Genomic DNA, 21,469 nt, shown 5'->3' with positions numbered 1-21,469 from the left:
AAGGAAGGCTTAATTAGCATGGCTAGAGATATGACTAGGATAAAAAAAGGAAGAAAGGGCATCTAAGAAATGAGTTACTCTGCAAAGTCTGGTAAAGTGGGCTTTTGGAGTAATTGTGTATAACAGTTCCTCCAGTAAAGTCCTTTTCCAATGTTTCAATGTGGCATATAGGTGACCCTGGGGTCTTGAAGTCAAAGATCTAGTTGACCATATGACTAAGCTGGAAAGGGAGAGGAAGGGAATACACATTTATTAAGCATTTATGTGTTGGCCACTGCTAATTATGGTATAGGTGTGATCTCAATTAAAAGATCCTTTGTCCAGGCCTGCTGGCAGACTATATCTCATTCACCCAGATATTAGCTGAGCTCACTACCAGGACTTTGCTAGAAAGGTTGTCCATTAAGTGACAAACTTTATTTAGTTACAGTAGGGGTTCTCTTCACCCTTTCTATGTCCTGGACCCCTTTCACAGTCAGGTAAAGTTTATGGAGCCCTTCTAAGAATTGTGTACATCAAATGAAATGCATATGGCATTTTAAAAGAGTCACAAAATGTGGCTCCAATCTCATATCATGATTATTTTGATCAAGAATTTCCAACTCAAATTCTGATTATTTTAATGTGAGTCAAAGTTCTCACAAAATTTGCTTCCTTCTTACTGTAAGAGAGGAACTTGGACTTAAGCTGCCAGAAGGAAGAGAGAAGCAGATTTCGCAGGCTAAAGGACCAATGGGAATGGGGGAAGGGCAGGAAGGAGAGAGAGTTCTGAAGGAAGGAGAGAGGAAGTAAGAGGATCTGGACAGTTGGGAACTGACTTTTTTTCTGGGAAGCCCAACAGAAAGGAGGACCTGAGCGGACCTCTGGGCCAGCATCCTCCTCCTGTGATTCCTAACCAAGTTTCCAGAGAAAACAAGCTGAGTGAATAGGACTTCAACAGGAAGCTGTTCACTATAAGAATTCCTTTAAATCCCCTGAAAGTCCTTGAACTTGTTACAATAGCTAGAGCAGCTAAAAAGTCTGGACATCTTCACAACTGACCTCAGAGGGTTAGGCAGGCAAGCCTGACTCTGCCAGACTTTGGGGAAAAGGGGTTCAATTACTTTTAGGGACCTCCCACTCCCTCTTTCCCAATACCTCATTCCTCAATTCAATTGCCCTACCCTTCATTTGTTCCCTTAGAATAAACAGCTGTTCATAAGAGCAAGTGACTGGCTCTGTAATATCTAAGAAAGGAAGGAGACTTTGAAGATTGGGGAGAGGATAGTGGCATTTCTCTCCTCAGAGAGGGAGAAGCTGTTTGTATCATATTTGTTTCAACCCAGTCTCTGAGGGAACAGAAGTTTGTGATCCTGAAGGCAGCCAGAGTGGGGTTTGCCAGGGAGAAGAGAGGGAGAAATCAATCCATCCCCTTTCTCTTTCTACTTGACTCCATTCCACCTCTACCTCACTCTGGTTCTGACTCAGTAGGGGAAGATTCCATTTTCTCTCCATATATTATATTACCAATACCTGTAGCCACTGACCAGGGATAAATGGGGCTTTTCCTGCTAAGAGATTTATAAGTGTTATATGACTGTCAATCTACTTACTAGCATTTACAAAGCACCTACTATATGCTAGGCATTGTGCTAAAATGATTGGCTTGTGTCACTTTTCTTTTTAATCCCTGGATACCTTCAGCTAAGAGAAAGATGGATCCACAGAGTATTAGCTACTGTCAGCATCATGTAGGAGCAGGAAACAAATGGAACAGGATGCTTCTTTGGCTATTTCTCCTTCTCCAAAAGACCACAACATGAAATAGTCCTCTTGCCACCAGGGTGATCAAGACCTCTTCTCCTAAAGCACCAATAAGCAGCTAGGAGGAAGACCTCTTTGAAGAGGACGATTCAAGATTTCCTTGAGCAAGGATCTCAGAACCTTCCATGGCTAGGACAACTTGGAAAGCAAACTTACCCTTCCGTAGGACTCTTGGACCCAAGCTAAGATTCCCCTTCCCCCAGTGGCACACAAAAAATTTGACTGGCTTTTGTAAAATTTCTTCATTTCGTATGACTGCATTATTTATTTTATGTGGGCTTGTCTGCCCTGTTGTCTTAGACAGAAGCCTCTCAATAAAGATGTTTCTTTTTTCTTTTACAGGAGAAAAGAAAACATTCCTCTTCTCAGCAAATTTAAGATTATGTTAATTTTTAAAATATAAGTGACAACTTTTAGGGAGAGAGCAAGTATTGACCTACCCAGTAGAGAGAAAGTTCAATGTAGAGTGCCAGTCCTACAAACAATAGGCTAGATCAGTCAGCAATCTACAGGGAGAAATTTGGAAGAACTATTAAAAGTCCTTCTGCTCCCAAATGTCTCTCACACAGGAGAGACTTCCCTTGTTTCCATTTAAGCTCTGTTTCTTTGGGTTATGTTTATTAAAATCCAGACTCGGAAAGATGAGATGGGAAGTAATGATAAATCATTAACATTTGGCTGTTAGTTACCATGCCATAGCTGCAAAGCCACTTTGATAAGGAGAAGCAAGAGACAGAACATTTGGGCAGCAAGGAGAACACTGGGCACTTGTGGGCTTGTGGGCACTTGGGAGGGAGTCCAGGATACTGAAATGATAGGTGGGAAGGAGAAAAGAGTAACAGTTCATCACATTTTGCTGAAGATCAGGCCTCCATCCAAACCTGGACAACAGAAGACCTGAGAAGAAGGACCAAGCCAAGTAAAGGGCAAGAGTCAGATAGAGGAGGTAGGATACTGAGCACATCTGTATATACCTGTCTTGACTGACTGAATAGAATAATGCTAAGGGTATCATTTATTCCGAACCCTCAGACCAAATGACAAATTGGCATCCAACCCACCTAAATTGGATTGTATACCATTTAAAAGGTCTGCCAGCTAAGGATTTTCAAACTAGGGTTTCTTACCAAAAGCAAATAAAATTAGATATGACAAGCAGTTCATCACAGTGCTTTGAAATGTTTTAGGGGCAGGTAAGTGGCTCAGTGGATTGAGAACCAAGCCTAGAGATGGGAGGTCCTGGGCTAAAATCTGGACTTAGACACTCCCTATGAGACAGTGGGCAAGTCACTTAACCCCCATTGCCTAACTTTCACCACTCTTCTGCCTTAGAACCAGTATATATTAATGATTCTGAGATGGGAGGTAAGGGTTTTTTAAAAAAGAAAAGAAATATCTTGAATGTGCTACTAATAGCAACCACTTTGTTAAGCCTTAGATATTTAGTAAGATGTACATTTGGGGGATTCGAGTGTTGGTTGAGAAGGGTCCACTATGTCAAAAAAAAATACATGCTTTGAGTTTGCAGTGATACCTACTTTTGACAAATATATCAGTATTTTCTTCTATTGACAAACCACTATAATTAAATTAATCATTTCCTTTCTCTTATGGATTCATTTACTATACACTGATCAGTTATTGATTACATTCAAGATATTTTATGGATATGAAGATATATACATTATAACAACTACCCACAAGAAACTTATAGTCTAATGGAGAGGATATAATATGCATCTGAGCAATTGACAGGGACCATAAGGGAGGCTGATAAAGTTCACGATAATGTTGATATGGTAAACTCAACATTTCTGAGTCTGAATTCATCATCATCCCCCTCCAACACACCCTAGGCTGCCCCCCTCCACTTTCATGTTCCTTATTTCTCTTGTTGGCATCACCTTCCTCTTTGTCAGCCATCATTTAGGCTTGAGTCATCTCTGCCTCTTTCCTTTCCTTTAGCCCCCTGCCAGCTCAGCAGTTGCCAAGTCCTGCTGATTCTGTCTTGGCAATGCTTCTTGAATCCATCACATAACCTCCTTTCCACTCACACTGCCAACACAACTCATTCAGGTTCTAATTACCTATCACCTGGTCTTTTGTAATAGTTTCCTAACTGATTCCTTTGCTTCCAGGTTTTTCCCTCTAATGGAATAGGATGTCCAGTAGACATCTTAAACCTAACATGTCCAAAATGGGGCTTATTATCTTTTTGTTTGAGTCCTGCCTGTCTTTCTACCTTCACTATTACTGTAAAGGGAAACAACACCCTCTCAGTCTCTCAGGATTGCAATCTGAGGGCCATCCTCAAATCCTCAGCATTCCTTACCACCCCCCCCATATCCAATCTGTTGCCAAGCCTTGTCAATTTTACCTTTGTAATATCTCTCAAATATGCCCTTCTCTCCTCTGATACTGCCATCACTCTGGTGCAATCCCTCATTACCTCATGCCTAGACTATTGCAATAGATGCTGGGGGGTCTGCCTGCCTCAAGTCTCTCCCTACTTATGTCCATCTTCCTTTCAGCTACCAAAGTGATTTCCCTAAAGTATAAGTCTGACTATGCCATTCCCCTTCTCAATAAAATCCAGTGCCTCCCTCTTGCCTCCAGGATCAAACACAAAATGCTCTGGCATCCATAGCCTTTCATAATCCAGCCTCTTCCTTCCTACCTTTCCAGTCCTCATACACCTTATTCCCCAACATGTCCTCTTTGGCTCAGTAACCTTCTGGCTATTCTATAAATAAGATATTCCATCTCTTGGCTCCAGGAATCCTCTCTGGCTGTTCCCTGTGTCTGGAGTGCTCTCCTTCCTCATCTCTGTCTCCCAACTTCCCTCGCTTCCTTTAAGTCCCAATTAAAACCCCACTTTCTACAGAAAGTCTTTCTCAAACCATCTTAATTCCAGTGCTTGCCCTTTATTAATTACTTACTATTTATCCTGCATATGCAGGATCTGCAATGCAGATTTCATTGCTTGTTGTCTTCCTCATTACACTGTAAACTCCTTGAAGGTAGGGACTATCTTTTGCTCCTTTCTGTATCCCCAGCACTCGTTACAGTACCTGGACCTCTCCCCTATGCCCTTTTCCTATTTTTACCTTTTGTCATACTATTTCTGTCCATGTCTTATCCATTTATTAGATTATAAGTTCCTTTAGGGTAGGGGACTAGGGAGTCATTTTTATCCCTATGTTATTATTTAGTCGTTTTCCAGTCATGTCTCACTCTTCATGACCCCTTTTATAAGATTTTCTTGGCAAAGATATTGGAGATTCTTTGTCATTTCCTTCAACTCATTTTACAGATGAGGAAAGTGAGGCAAACAAGGTTAAGTGACTTGCCTAGCATCACACAGCTAGTAAATGTCTGAGGCTAAATTGGAATTCAAATCTTTCTGACTCTAATTCTAGCTCTCTATACACTTATGTCACTTACCTGCCCTAATAGGTACTTAACATTTACAGAATTGAACTGAAAAGAGTTTTATGCTAAAAGGGTTTTAAAAAAGGGGAACATTTACATCTGGCTGTAGGATTCAAGAGGTAACCTTTGAGCTGGGCCAGACAGCTATGCAACAATAGAATTTCAACAAGGAAGATCAAGGTGGACAATTAACTTCAGGATACATTTCAGACTGGCTATTAGCTACAGCCGAATTTGCCCTGGTTCTTGATTCTAGTTGAAGCCAGGTGGGTGTCCAACATAGTAACTTGCATGATCTGCTAAAACTACTATTACCCATACCAATATCAACACCACTTCCCAGCATCAATCCCATTGGTGTCCACCGATTTGTACTCCTAAACCCTATCTTCACTCAAGTCTTGCTTTCCTGCCTGACCCTGGACAGGGACTCAAATACTTTACTGGCATACTTTGATCCACTGGCCCACCTAAGATAGAATAAAGGAAAGTTCTAGTTCTGAAGACCACAAGACTTTCAGAGCCAGTGTTAACTCTACTCTTGGTTTAGGTTCTGCTCCTCAGTAAAAGGTGACCACTGGCGGCTCTTGGGAAAGTGAACAAAAAGGTAATCCCATTTGTATACCTCTCGGAATAGTTGTAGATCCAGCCAGACCCTGCACCTGAATGACACAGATCATTTTGGCCTGCATAATCATAGCACAGCAGAGAAATGTTACTGCTTGAGAGACCAACTATTCCTTTCCCAAACCTGCCATGGAGCAGATGGCTTCTTCGTGAGGTGGATCTATGGAGCTGCATGTATTCAGGAAATACTGTCTTGCATTTGGGAATAATGCACTTATCTCTTTCCCCCTCTCAATTCTGTATTCGTAATATTAATACAAACAGCAGGAGAGAAATGAAGTTACAGATAAACATGGCCAAATAGCTTTTTCCTGAAACCTCTGAAGGTCCTAAAGTTTATGACAACTGTTCTAATATTATATTGTTGGTATCTACTGATCTTCAGTTGACACATGAACTCTTCTAAGTGCACCATTCAGTCTTCCTTTGTTTTGATGCATGTTTCCAGCTCTACCTAAAGGCCACAAGTCTCTCTAATTGCGATTCTGAAGGAATTCAGTTTCCATTTTTGGTCCCAAAACAGTTCTGGAGGCTAAGGGATGAAGTAGGGCACTGTAAAGTAGATCATATTTTCCCATAGGGATAAAGTGATCCTTAGGAGTTGTGTTCCTGGGCAACAACTTCAAATAAATTATTTTAAAAAATCATAATCAGAGAAGCAAATACCGAATAATATAAAATAATAAAATTATACACCAAGTCCTATAAAATAGGGAGAAATGTACCCTACAAAGTGATTAGGCTATCACTCTGAACAAAATGAACATAACAAATATTTTGCTATGTCATTAATTTCACTGTTATAATCAAAATGAAACATTTAACTAACGCTAGGAGTTTTGTTTGCCTTCTGACAGTTTGTGAAGGCTTCTAGGGAATGATCTTGTTTTTCTTTCAATACATTTCCTTTTTTGCAAAAGAATCATTCAGAAGCATTCCATTAACCTAGGTGCTCAACAAGGTCCCTTGGTGTTGATGACAGCAGCAGTGTTTCTCCTACTGAAGAGGATTTTTCAAAGTAAGGGGAGCCAGCATTTCTCCCCTTGACCCTTTTACCTCAATTTATTGAAAACTACAAGTAGAACTGCTCAGCAGAAGACCAAATAAAGGCTGTCAGGAAACAGTTAAGTGCTGTTAAGTTTCTCTTTGTTGACAGCTAGCAGAGCACTTTCGTTTTTCATGGGGAAGCCAGGAACACAATTATCAGGTCATTAGCCTAGACATTCTGAAAGGAGCTTAGTCATACAAACACAGCTACTGTCTTCTATGTCCCACTAGTCAAGAGTGGAGGTATAGCTGATAATTAGGTAGCAGTGAATAAGTGGAAAAGAGCATTTAAATAAGGGGAAGCAATAAGCTACCTTAAAAATCTTCTTAAAGCCCCAAATCACCCCCTCACCTTTCATAATATATTTCCAGTCTCTCTCTCAAGCACTCAGGAATCTCCAGTAAATAAAACTCTCATTAAGCTTCAGTATCACTGTAAATGTTACTACTGCTGGCAGAGAGCAGCTATTTAGCTGACTTTACTTAGTGTGGAGAAAAGGGGCCTTGGGCAGAGCTAGAACTGAGATAATTCTACCCCTTGGGCAATTTTTGAAAATGGAATTCCCTGTGCAGAGAACAGAGACTCTTGAGTCTTCAATCAATCAATGGAGGAGTATTTATTAAACACCCACTATATTCACTTAGAGGGCACAGAGGATAGAGTCCCTAAACTGGAGTCTGGAAGACTCATCTTCATGAATTCAAATCTGGCCTTAGATACTTGCTAGCTGTGTGATTCTGTTTGACTGTTTCCTCATCTATAAAATGAGCTGTAGAAGGAAATGGCAAACCGCTCCAGAATCCTGGCATGCAGCGCGCACGCACACAAATAGGACAGGATTGAAAACAACTGAACAATGAGTATGCTAGACACTGTCCTAGGCTCCAGGGCTTCACTGAAATATATGCAATTTGATTTGCCACAAATGGAACAAAATAGGAAATTGTCTGAAATTAGAAATGTGAATTTATAAACTGTGCCTTCTATTGTCTCCCTTTCTTTAGGGGAGTCTCTACTAACCTCTGGATCTCAGTACAGAGTCTCTGGGTCCCTGTAATAGGAATAACTACTCTTTCCCCCACAGTCCCAAATCCCTGCTGGCCCCAAGGTCTCCTTCAACTTGAAATTGAGGAATGAGAACACTGAAGGCTATAAGCCAAGTCTCTTTATGCCCTTCTTCATGGAAAGGCATTTAGAAAAATAGAAAAAAAATACTCTAATTTCAGTACTTGAACATTAGCTCTGGTAAACCCTTGTTCCATAAAAATGATGAGATTAATTTTTTAAAAACTTGGAAAGAATTACATGAGATTATGAAGAGTGAACTGAGTAGATCCATGAGAACATCATACGTAGCTCCAGATTTAATATTTGAAGAATAACTTGTGAATGTTTACCTCCAGAGAATAAACTGAAAAATGGAAACCCAAAAGACCTATTCTATATATCTATATCTCTATATCTGTTTGTAGGACGATGCCTTCTATGATGTGGGGAGGGGAAGGAGGGACTAAGATATCTATAATTAGATTCTATTAGTAAAATTAAAAGTAAATACATAATAAGTAATTTTAAAAAAACAGATCAGGTTAGTCCATCTCTAAAGGGTCACAATAAAGGTCAAAGGAAGTCAGGCCTCTGCCTTGGGCCTTAGTCCTAAGTGGACCACAGTCAGTCTTTAGGGCCATCAGTTCCTACTCTGAGTCCTTGAAAGCTTTTTACCCCAGGGTTCTCTCATTCTTCTCCCCTTCCTGAATTCCTGGCCCTACTGAGAAAGTGTATTTCACCCCTCACCCAAGTTCAGCCTGTCTTTATTCCTCTTGTGGCTGATATGTGCCTCTGGGTCCTCTTTCCTAGCATCTACATGTCTCTTCTGGTTCTTCCTCTTGTTGCTTCACAATTCAGATTATATGGTGCATTTCAGAGAGTTTATTCAATGAGGAAAAACTTGTTAGGTATACATAGTAGGCCTTTAACAATGCTGGCTAAACTGATTTCTGTCCTGTCTCTGGGACTAGGCACCAGTATCACTATTTTGGTCATAGCTGGACCAAAGGAGGAAAAAAAAGAAACAGATAACACCCAGATAAGGTCAGAAGGGTTTGAGTCCCACTCCATACCATGGATTCCATGGATGTCTTCTTTCTCGTTGTTCTTTTCTCTAGTTTTTTAGCCACTGGGGCTTTTGCCTTCTCCTTCTCCTTTGTTTTTTCTTGTTTCTCTAGCTCTTCCACATAGGCATCATAAATCTCCCACTGAACAAGAAGGAAAGAAGAGAGAAATTATACTTGGAAATGTAATTTTAAAATAACAGGACTCCCTCATTAAGTGAACCAAAGGCCATGTAGTGACACACAGCTGGATCCAGGCATGGACCATTTTTAAAATACCTAGTCCCATTGATAGGTAGAAAGAAATTGAATAAATTATATCACAGTAGTAAAAAACTTTTTAAAGCTCTAATTCTCTCTGATCATTTGCAGGATTCTGAATGTGATGATAAAAAGTAAAATAAAATTCTTTCCTGGAGGGAAGGAATAAAATGAGGCCTTGATCCTACCCTGGCTTCCTCGGTCTGTGTTAGAGAGTTATAGATAGTACTTACTAAACCCTTTCAGCAAGAGGTCCCTGAAACCCAGATCTAAAAGTGGAGTGGGATAGAAAGGGAATAAATTAGAGAGGAGGGCAATGATATTTGGTAGATAGATTTGGAGTCAGAAAATGACAATTTGAAATCTCGATTGTTTCATTTACCTCAATATGACCTTGGTCAAATAATTTTTCTATGGGCCTCAGTTTCCCCATCTTTAATAATAATTACCAGCATTTAGAAAGCACTTTAAGGTTTTTAGCCTCACAACAACTCTGGGAGGTTCTATTAATACCTCTATTTCACAGATGCAGAAACAGATCAGAAAGTGGTGAAATAATTTGACTAGTCAAATTTGAACTCAGGCCTTCTTGCCTACAGGCCCAGCACTCTACCACTGAGCTTCCTACCACCCAGATTAGCTAAGTAGCATCTGCAAAATGAAGGGGGTGGGCTGGATGATCTTTAGGCACCCTTGCAACTCTAATCATCCTATGCACTGTTGAATAATGTGGGTCACACAATGGCAGGGCTATCCTTGTAAATGATCTGATTGTGAATGCAGCTCCAGGGCTGAGAACACTGGAGAAATGCAGTATTTCTGCAGCAAATCAGGAGCCAGGTTTTCCCAATATCAGTCATCTGCAACAAGAATAACCCAGGCTGGGGACGCTGAACAATGTGGCAGGAGCAAACCATGGGTTCTCTTTTTTAAATAACATTTTATTTTTTCCTCTATTCATGTAAAAATAAATTTTTAAACATTCATTTTTTTAAAGTTTTGAGTTCCAAATTCTCTCCTTTCTTCTTTCCCTTCCTCCCTTCTCTCCTCCCTGAGACAGTCAGCACTCTGATAGAGAATTTATAAAACCATGGGTTATTTTCCTGGCAGCGACTATTGTTTGGGATGCCAAACTCTTGACTTCCTATAGTTCTCCTGTATTAATGTTGCCTTTGGAATTATTCCAACTTTCTCTCCCCTAGGAACCCAAGTAGGAAGAGGTGGGGAGAGGGAGAAAAAGGAGGAGAGGAAATCATGCTTTCACTAGCCACAAAAGCGGCAGGCATTTTATTCATTTATTTATCTACTTATTGATTGATTCATTCATACAGTCATTCATGTATTTATCCATTCATTCATTTCCTTCTATGTTTGTTGTTCTATGTGTCTGCCTATATATGGATCTACTTAGAATGCTGGGCCTCTTCATCTTGCTCTGGGCTGAAGCGCAGGGGCCTTCATGGGTCCACTTCCCCTCTGATCTCTTTAGAACACTGACCTGCTTTGTTTCCAGCATGGGCTGGTTTGCCCCTTCCTATCGGTCCCCGTTCTTCAATGCTGAATTTAGTGCTGACACCTGAAGGTGTAACCAGAGTCAGTTCGGAATTCCCAAGTTCAAGCTCAGCCTCCCACAGGGCTGGCACCCTCGTTAGGTGCACCATCACACCAGGCCAGGGTCACCATTTCAAAACTTCAGGGATCAATAAAGAGATATAAACGACTGACTCGGTCTGGCACTTTAAGGCTTGTATAGCACCTTGCCACATCATATTTTTCCTTTGATCTTTATAACAATGCTAGGAAGAAGGAACTGCTGGAGCTATTGTGTCCATTTTACAGATAGAGAAAGTGAGGCTTAGAGAGGTTAAATGACTTGTGCTTGGTCACACAGCAAGTAAGTTGTAGAACCAGGATTCAAATCCAAGCCTTTCCTCATTCTAATTCCAGGCTTTTGCTATTGACGTTATCATTAGGGACTAGCAGTGAGTGGATAAGGTGAGTTCAAGAGATGTACAATTTTGGAGACTCTCTAATCCCTAAGGATTAATAAAGCATTACCAAACTTTCAGAAGGTAGGGGCCATGTCAGCTCTTTTTTCTTGGTATATATATTTTCTGTGTATTAATCCACAATCATCTTTAAAATTTCTTTTTATCTATCTTTAAAACTTTATTTTTTTTTTGGAATGAACTGTTTTGAACCTGCAGAAGGACATGAGATATATGTCCTCTGAGCTAAACACTTTCCACAATTACATACTTTCGAATACTCATTTTGATGTTCTTTTCTGAATCCTGCTCTCTATATTTTATTTATTTATTTTTTAAACCCTTACCTTCCATCTTGGAATCAATACTGTGTATTGGTTCCAAGGCAGAAGAGTAGTAAGGGCTAGGCAGTGGGGGTCAAGTGACTTGCCCAGGGTCACACAGCTGGGAAGTGCCTGAATCCAGATTTGAACCTAGGACCTCCCATCTCTAGGCCTGGCTCTCACTCAATCCACTGAGCTACCCAGCTGCCCCCTGCTCTCTGTATTTTAAAAGTGTTTACTACTAGCAAAAAAGACTTGGAATCAAATTCAAATGAAAAAGCCCTGGTAAGTCCTGTGCCAGGTCTTCAGAGTCCTCCTTGGGAGGACATTAGGGTATTGCCTGGGATATAATCTCTAGGACCTCCAGAGACTATTTGCCACTCCCATTGCCCCAAGATAAACAATCCTCAAATGCCCAGTGAAACAAGTATGGAGACATGGCAGGATAATTCTTTGGTTTCATTTTGCAAAGGAAGAAAAAAAATACCACTCTGCAGAAACTGCTGTAAAGACAAACAGAAGGCTCAAAGATGTCTTGCTTGCACTTTTCCTAAATGTATTCATCTAAAACGTAAGTTATGGTTTGATTTATTGAGCAATTTGGTTCTCAGAATCTTTCCATCATCTCATTACCAGAAAAACCTCCTTCAGCCTAGAAGAGATCAGCACATTACCCAGGACTTCAATTACATCCTCTGATCTCTAGTTAAGACATAATCAGGAGCAATGCTTTTCAGAGTAATTTTTTCCAAGCCAACCTCAGGGCTTATGATAGTAATGTAATTGAATAAATTCATATACATAAATGAATTTTTACATTTCCTTAAATACGATGGCAATCATGTGCAAACCGGAATCTAGGACAGCAACATGAACCTCTAGGGTGCTTAAAGTATCAGAGCACCCAGAGCGCACATTAGGTGCCACTGAAAACACAGAAGGGATCCCAGCCTGGGCTTGCTAGGTTTGCAGTGTATTTAAAAACCCTGAGAGAGTTAGTTATCCTCAAGTTCACAAAGTGTGAAACAGAGACAAAGGAAGGGAAAATGATTCCTATATTAAAGCAGGGAATAGCAGGGAGCTATTTATATTAATTAGGCCATACACCATTTGGACTTTAAGTTGGCCAAAGCAGGTTTACCTGATTAGCTGTGGCAGAGAAAGTTGCTCTAGGGGGAGGTTCCATTTGGCACTCTCGGGCCTAGAAAAAAAAAGTGATAAGAAATACACACAAAGTCTTTAAAAACATTAACCTTTACAGGAAAAAAAAATAGAACGTTGTCCAAGTATGGTTGGAACAGGAAATTTACACATGAACTTGTGGAAGATATGGCTGGAGAAGATGGATGAAATAACTAATATGGAGTCAGATTTCTAAGTTTTCTCCAAAGTCTAAGTGGACATTTAAAAAAAGTGTACTGTAGGAAACAAGTTGAGAGAAACAGTATTGCACTCTTCACCACAGAGTATGCTTAAGGTGGATTGGTATAGATTCCCAGGAGGTTAGATGTTGAGGTAGAGTTCTGAGGGACTTCCTCCAGGTCCAGATTCAAAAGGTGGGGCCTCCTAGATTGGAGGTGTTGGACATACAGCTGGCTAGACCTGTGTGGCCACAACCCTTCCAAGTACAGCCTGAACCAACTGAAAAAGGAATTGGAAAATCTTCAATAAAGTCAATAAAAATTAAACATAGATAACATTATATTTTAAAACCAAGTCAATATGCAGCCCACAGGGATTCTTATGTAAAGATTAGTGGTCCTAATTCCTAGATGACTTAGATACATATTGACCTTCGGTTCTCTGCTCTGTTTCAGGAATACTAGGACTCCATGTGGGGTAATTTAGTGTTCTTATCATTCAAATGATCCTACCATAGCAGTATGATTCCCTCCAGAGTAGTGGTCATGTCATTATCTTATTGGCTTCGCTCCCTCTACTCTCTCTTCTTCAATCCATTTTTTAGATCACTGCCCAATTAATCTTCCTAAAACCTCACACATCATGCCCTTGCTCAAAAACCTTCAGTGATCCCCCACTTCCTTCAAAAAAGTAAAATCTCCTTTCCCTAACATTCAAAATATTCTATTATCTGGCCCCTTCTGCAACCATTTTATTTTCCATGACTTCCCCCCCATAAATCAAACTCAAGTCTCACAAGGCTCCTATTCTTTGTAAATCTTAAAGCTCAATAGAAGCATGTTCATAATAATAATAACAGTAATAAGCTTCATCCAACTATTTCTCCACCACCATTCTCTTTCATTTAAGTTCCTGTAGCATTTGTTGTTGCACCATTCAAATAGCACTTAGCATATGCTCCTTTGAATTGCTAGATGTCTCTTTTCATTGATGTAACTAGTTTTTCCATAATATTTTAAGCTCCTGGAGGTCAATTAAGCCTATTTATGTATTTCTGTATCTCTACAGCCCCATTCACCCTGAATATTTTGTATTTGATAGGAGCTTAGTAAATAATTATTATTGGAGATGGTGGTGGTGATGATGATACCCAGATTGTTACTCCTGGATTGATTGTATCCTTGGGTATGTTTGGGGAGGGTTTTGTTTTTTTTAAAGAAGACCTGTGGGGGTGGGGATTTTGTGTTGTGCCATACCCGTAAAGGGTTGTTGAACGTCTGCGATGCTCTTTCACTAAAATTAAACTGGTTGGTGAGTTTCCGTTCCTTTGGCTTTCTAGGAGTGACTTCTTCCGCTTCTGCTTCTGCTTCAGCAGCCTGGAAAAGGACAAAAACAATGTTCAGCTTTTGAGCTAAGAGAGAATCACTGTGACTGTGTTTCTTTTTCCTTGAAAGACAACTAAACTTCAGTCTAATAGAGACCGGGTGAGGAATAGAGGAAACATGGAACAGATTTCACAGAATCTTGGCTAGAAAGGACTTCAAAGTGCTTCTGGTGCACCACACACACCACCCCCAGGAAGCAAGTGATGGATCAAGTGTTTCCTTGATACCCTCTAGTGACAGAGAACTCACTATCTCCAGAGGCAGTCCATTCCATTTTTAGTTTCAATTAGGAATTTCTTCCCCCTTTCAGACTTAAATCAGTCTCTGAAAATTTCACTCACTGATTCTAGTCTGGGAATAAAAAGAATTTTAATTCTTCCTCTGTTCGACAGCCCTTCAATCACTCCTCATGAAACCCAATCTTGAGGTCTTTCATCAACATGGCCACCCTCCTCCAGATATTCGCCAGCTCATCAATGCCCTTAAATTGTGAGTCTGTGGTAGGAGTGACTCTAAAATAATTTGTTTTCCAAATCGGATCCTTCCAATGAACAAATACAAAGAATCAGAGATGGATTAAGAGGAAAAAGAAATTTGTTTTGGGGGATGGAAAAGTCAGCAGCATTTTAATAAGAAGCATTTATTCACTAGATCATAACAACAATAAATCCTATAGCTGTTTCCAGAGTGCTTTCCTTACAACCATCATGGGACATGGGCAATATATGTGTTACCCAAATTTTAAGAAGAAACTGAGAGATCAAGTGACTGACCCATGATCACACAATCAGTTCTAGTATCTGAGATCTGGTATAATGTATTGAGTGAGGAACTTGGAGTCTGGAAGACCTGGTGGCTTAAACATCACCTTGGAAACTCATCTAACTAAGAACTTTATGGAACTTTACTAAGGCTTCAGATTTACAAGGCGCAGGCTCAGTTACCCTAAGTAACTCTCTAAGGTTTAGGTCCCCAGAAGGAACTTCTAGTAATGTTAATATCTGCCTTCTCTCCATCTCACGGTTCATAGTTTACAAGCACGCACGCAGGCTAACAAAATATAAGGCTTAGGATCTATTTTATTTAATGCAACAGAAGATGCAAAGAATTTATCTGTTCAGTTGTTTTAGTCACATTTGTCTCTTTGAAACCTCATTTTGGGTTTTCTTGGCAAAGATACTAGAGTGGTTTGCCATTTCCTTCTCCAGTTTATTTTACAGTTGGGAAAACTGAGGCAAACAGAGTTAAGTGAATTGCCCAGAGTCACGCAGTTAGGAAGTGTTAGAACTCAGAAAGATGAGTCTTCCTGACTCCAGACTTGGCACTCTCTCCACTAAGCCATCTTGTTGCTTGATGCCATAAATTATTAAGCTAGAATTCTGAAACCCTTTCCCATTTCCCTTGTCCTTTGTTAGGGACAATCCTCTAGACTCCCAGTACTTCCCTGGGCCAGTTGCTCCACCCTGCTCTCCTTTCAAAGGGGAAAGCTTTAGGACTGTTAGAGAATCAGTCTCTTCAGATCTGAGTTTAAATGCCCCCAAAGAGGGAAAGAATCTGGAATCACAAAATGAACACTTGCTCAATGGGTCACTTAGAGTTGTTTCCTCTGTTATTAGTAAATAGAAATGGTCCATATTTGTATATTTTTGCTTTGCTTTGTTTCCTTCTTGCATCCTACTTCATTCTCCAGCACTCTTACTCCTTTCTTCAGATACGGGGACATACAGTTGGCCCTGCCTCTGCTTTAAAATTCATTGACACCTTGCATGTGTTATCAGCCTATCCAGGTCCCCTGCAGGAAAGTAGCCCAAGAAGGGTCCCAGCTCTCCCTCCCTGTGTACAGGTTCTTTGGCTTTCCAGCAGTCCTTCATGTGGGTGGGGGATTCAGGGTGGTGACAATGAAGAAAAAATTAAATGAGAATGAAAGAGCATTCAGGAAACCTGAATTTTTCAAACTCAATATCAAAGTCTTTTTAGTTTAAGATTTAAAAATCAAGAGCTCTTAACCTGAGCTCATTCGTTTGTTTTATACACACATTTTGTGTGTGTTTTTGTGCATATGTGAATATAAAAGCTTATGTGTGTAGATGTGAATATATTATATATATGCATAGAAGAGCTACATATAAAATACAGTTTATATATTTCTATTAATAAATATATTTCTCTTCTATAACTTTTTGTGCTCCATGTCACAATCTATTTTTTTCTCATTCTCATGGTGGGGGGGGGGAGCTTGTCAAATATATGCCTAGACAAACAAAACAAAGTTCCTCATTAGCCAGATCCAAAAAACAGATGTGGCAATCTGCCCCTTGAGGCCGTTGCCTCTGTCAGGAGGAAAGAAGCGTGTTTCAGCATCAGTCCTCTGGAATTATGGTGGGTTATTGCTAATAAAGGCAGCTTGGTGGCACAGTGGATAGATCATTGGGCCTGGTATCAGGAAGACTCATCTTCTTGAGTTCAAATCTGGCCTCAGATACTTACTAGCTAGGTGAGCCTGGGCAAGTCTCTTAACACCATTTGCCTTAGTTTTCCCATCTTTAAAATGAACTGGAGAAGGAAATGTCAAACTACTCCAGAATCTTTTTCGAGAAAACCTCAAATGGGATCAGGAAGAGCCATATGAGAATGAAAAAATGATACCACCACAACTGCTAATAACCATATTTCAGTTATCATTGTTTTCTTCTTAATCCTATGTATTTCTTTTTGCGCATTTAAAAAATATTCTTCTGAGAGAGGGTTCTTTGTTTTCACCATACTGTCAGAGGGATCCATGACACACACAAAGGTCAAGAATCTCTGTTTTTAATCTCTTTCCCAAGAATTCTCACTGCTTTATGCTTACATCTTGACATCAAGGCTTTAAAAAAAAAAAACCTTACCTTTTGAGAAGGGAGGGAGGAGGGGAGGGAAAGAATATGAATCATGTAACCATGGAAAAATATTATAACTGAATTAACTAAATACATAAATTTTTAAAACGTACCTTCTGTCTTAGTGTTAACTCCAAGACAAGAGGGCAAGGGATAGGCAAACAGGCTTAAGTGACTGGCCCAGGGTCACACACAGCTAGGAAATGTCTGAGGCTGAGTGCCTGGTCAAATATGAACCCACATTCTTCCCACTCCACACCAGGCACTTAATCCACTGTGCTACCCAACTGCCCCCTCATCACCTTCTGCTTTGTTTCAGTTGTTTGTAAAATGCACCTCAACTTTTCAATCTGACTGTAAGTCTCGTAAGCAACATCTTTGAACCATCAACCCTCCTTCTCCACTTTCTCCACCTAGCATGGAGTCTTGTGCACACTGCTGACATTCAATAAATGTTACGTGAATAAAGATTAGTCAGTCCAATTCTCTGGCCAGCTTTTTAAAATGATCTAAGTTATCTGAATGATATTTATCTCCCTTAAGTTCTTCTACTTCCATAGATGGCAAACAAAATTATAATTTTTACGTTTAATTAATGTTTATTATACCTAGATTGTACTGTAGCCTTACTCTGAGGCTTTGTTGTGATATGGAGGTTATGCGAGTTGAATGCCAACTGACAGATACTATATCATCTGGAAAGCTTTGCTAAGTGCATGAGGGCTCATCACCAGATTGGTTATAGGGTGATGGATTTTTTTGGAGAGAAAAAATCTTGAAAAATAGTTTTCTAAATCATAAGAGATTTGCAATCTGTGTCAGCAGGGAAAATATCCAAGCTGATAAAATCCCAGATCCTTGAAAAAGGGAAGCACATTCATCTTGTGATCTTATGTGCTGCATGTATAAGTTAGAGCATGGTGAGATCCTTGATATAACCAACACATGAATTTCATTTCTTTCAACTTAAATGATTTCCCTAAGAGAATCAGTGTATGCTGAATCAGGTTCTAGTTTGGTCACTAATTATCTGGGAAGCCTTAGATGAGTTACTTCTTTTTCCTGGGTTTCCTTATCTGTAAAATGAGCCTGTTGAGCCTGCAGCTGCTTGGGTTGCTCTAGCTCCAACATCCAGAATATGTCTAAGATTCTGGGGTCAAATACTTTACCTGAACCTCCACTTGACTACCAGCTTCCTTTAGTCCTTCTTCCCCTTCACCTTCCCCTTCACCTTCCCCTTCACCACCACCTTCTGCTTCTTCAGATGGCTGTGCCATAGCCTCTTGAGAACCTTTCCAAAAAAAGAAAGAAAAACACAGACAATTGTTTAAGTTTTACCCATTTGTGTGGACTTGAGTTCATATGCCTCAAACTCATATCTTTTTACTGGTTCACACCTATAAACCACTTGACAATTCAAACTTGCCAATACAGTCATCAAAGGACACCCCTGAAAGTCTGTGTACTTTTCTTTAAAGGGGTAGCACAGGACCCAAGCTTCAGACAATTGGTAGCTTTCATTTTCTCCATAGCTGAAGACTGACTTTCTGTCATCTTTCATGTTTCTGTTTGAAAGAAAAGGGAACCTACAATTTTCACAGCTGCCTCCGGGTTAACTGAAAAGCTCACCCGTTATTGATGCTGCTCGGAACTTCTGGCGTCTTCCTTCATCTGAGTCTTTAGGGATCATGTTCCCAACCAAGCTGAAGTGGACGGCTAGTTGGTCTACAAAACTTATATGTTTAAATGTCCCTTCCTAAGGAGGGAAAATATTGAGTCAAATCAGTAGGTTCAATATTTTATAGGAGGAGAGAATTAGGTACATGCCCCTTTCCCAAAGCAAATAAAGTAAAGCCTTAATTAGTCAGAAAATGTCTTTAATAATGCTTTGATACACAAGGCCACATTCATGTAGTATAAGTGACAGATCAGTGTCTCTAACTGCTGGAGAAGCAAATACAATAAATAAAACAATCCTTACTCACAGGAAGCTTCCATGCTAATATTAGACACAACAAGGACACACATACACACACATATAAATATATATGCCACAAATAAAACCTATTCAAAGTAGTTAACTATAAGGCAGTTTAAAAGGGAGGGCAGGAGCAGCTAGGTGGTTCACTCAATAAAGAGCCAGGCCTAGAGATGGAAGATCCTAGTTTCAAATCTAGCCTCAGGTATTTCCTAACATATGACCCTGAGCAAGTCACCTAACCTCAGTTGCCTGGTCCTTAGCATTCTGCAGCCTTGTAAATGATACTTAGTATTGATTCTAAGATTGAAGGTAAGCAAGAGGACTCCTGAAGGTGGAAGGAGGGAGACAAATATACCTCTCCTCATAGCATACTTTGGAAGAACTGAAAGTAGATTGGTTCCCAGTGCCAATTCTGAAGGCAGCTGTACAAATAAGCTGAAGCTTGGAATGGTGCTCCCTCCACCTCAGTTATAAAGCCCCAAATTAACAGTTTTTAAAATTAAAGAAAAAAGAAATAAGCAAACCATGAAAAAAACTCAACATAGAATGTTATCTTGATGACAAGGAAGACCAAAATACAAATTCAGAAGACAACAAAATCAATACTGTTGCATCTAAAGTCTCCAAGTCAAATATTAATTGCTTTTGAATGCAAAAGAATTAATATAGGACTCAAAAAGGATTTTAAAAACAAATAAGAGAAGTAAAAGGAAATTGGGAAAATAAATGAGAGTGGTAGTGCAGGAAAATCGTGAAAAAAGAGTCAATAGTTTGGTAAAGAAGGCACAAAAATATTGAAGAAATTAATATCTTAAAAATAAATAGACAAATTGGTAAAAGAAACACAAAAATTCAATGAAGAGGAGAACTCCTTCAAAAGAAGAACTGGACAAATAGAAAAAGAGTTACATAAATTCACTGAGAAAAAGAACTCCTTACAAAGTAGAATGGGCCAAAAGGTCACTCAAGAAAATCATGTCTTAAAAATTAGAATTGGGCAAGTAGAAGATAATGACTACATGAGACATCAAGAAAAAAAAAAGTCAAAATAATGGAAAAATAGAAGAAAATGTGAAATACATCATTGGAAAAACAACTGACCTGGAAAATAAATCCACAAGAGATAATCTAATAATTAATAGGTAAATTGAAAGTCATGACCAAAAAAAGAGCTTAGACATTATCTTTCATGAAATCATCAAGAAAAATTGCCCTGATAGTCTAGAACAAGAAAGCAAAATTGAATTTGAAAGAATCCACTATTCAGCTCCTTAAAGAAATCCTAACTCTCAGGAATATTATAGCTAAATTCCAGAATTCTCAGTTCAAGGAGGAAATATTGCAAATAGCCAGAAAGAAATAATTCATATATCATGGCATTATAGTAAGGATAACATAAGACTTAGCAGTTTTTACATTAAAGGATCAGAGGGCCTAGAATGTGATATTCCAGGGCAGGGGGTGGGGGGCAAAAGAGCTAGGACTTCAACCAAGAATCACTTGCCCAACAAAACTCAGCATAATCTTTTGGTGGGAAAATTAGGGATTCAATGAAATAGAAGATTTTCAAACATTTCTGATGAAAAGACCAGAGCTGAAAGGAAAAACTGATTCTTGAATACAAGACTCAATAGAAACAAAAAAAAAGTAAATAGGAAAGAAAAATTAAAAGATATTAAACTGTGTACATCCCTACATGGTGAGGTGATATTTTAAAAAATTAAATTAAGGCATGAGAAAGGGGAATGCTTTGGGAGGAAAGGGAAGAGAAAAATTGAATGGGGTAAATTACTTCACATAAAAGAGACATGAAAGAGCTTTTATAGTAGAGGGGAATATGGGGGAGGAGGGGAAGGAGTATATGTGAATCTTATTCTCATCAAAATTGGTTCAGTGAGGGAAGAACATACACAATTTGGTATAAAAATCTATCTTACTCTACAGGACAGCAGAAAGGGAAGGTGATAAGAGAATGGTGTGGGCTAATAGAAAATATGGGTAAAGTGCTGGTCAGAAACTAAACAGGGAGAAATAGCATAGCAAGTAATACATAGTCATGATGGCATGAAATGTTTTTACAAGACTTTCTAATAAAAGGTCTCATTTCTTAAATACATAAAAATAAGATGAATAAAAAAAGAATACAAGTCATTCCCCAGTTGATAAATAGTAAAAGGATATGAACACCTGGAAGTTCTCAGACAAACTAATTTAAAACTTACTATAGTTATGCAAAAAATGCTCTAAATCACTATTAATTAAGAAGTGC

General features: G+C 39.3%; 1 protein-coding gene across 2 annotated transcripts in view; it reads right to left on the bottom strand.

The window, feature by feature from the left end:
- The window catches only part of DNAI1 (dynein axonemal intermediate chain 1), a 314,390-nt gene that overhangs the window by 174,695 nt on the left and 118,226 nt on the right, over positions 1-21,469 (bottom strand). For both annotated transcript variants that reach the window (XM_001378802.5, XM_056805993.1), the window contains exons 5-9: positions 18,849-18,975; positions 18,389-18,510; positions 14,212-14,331; positions 12,735-12,794; positions 9,031-9,165 (exon numbers count right to left, since the gene is read on the bottom strand). In XM_001378802.5, the coding sequence (XP_001378839.3) occupies positions 9,031-9,165; positions 12,735-12,794; positions 14,212-14,331; positions 18,389-18,510; positions 18,849-18,975 (564 nt within the window). The remainder of the gene's footprint in view (positions 1-9,030; positions 9,166-12,734; positions 12,795-14,211; positions 14,332-18,388; positions 18,511-18,848; positions 18,976-21,469) is intronic.

Source organism: Monodelphis domestica, chromosome 7, assembly GCF_027887165.1.
Source record: "Monodelphis domestica isolate mMonDom1 chromosome 7, mMonDom1.pri, whole genome shotgun sequence".
NCBI classification, from domain to species: Eukaryota; Metazoa; Chordata; class Mammalia; order Didelphimorphia; family Didelphidae; genus Monodelphis; species Monodelphis domestica.
Note: the sequence above shows the minus strand (reverse complement) of the source record. Positions and strands in the feature narration are given on the sequence as shown.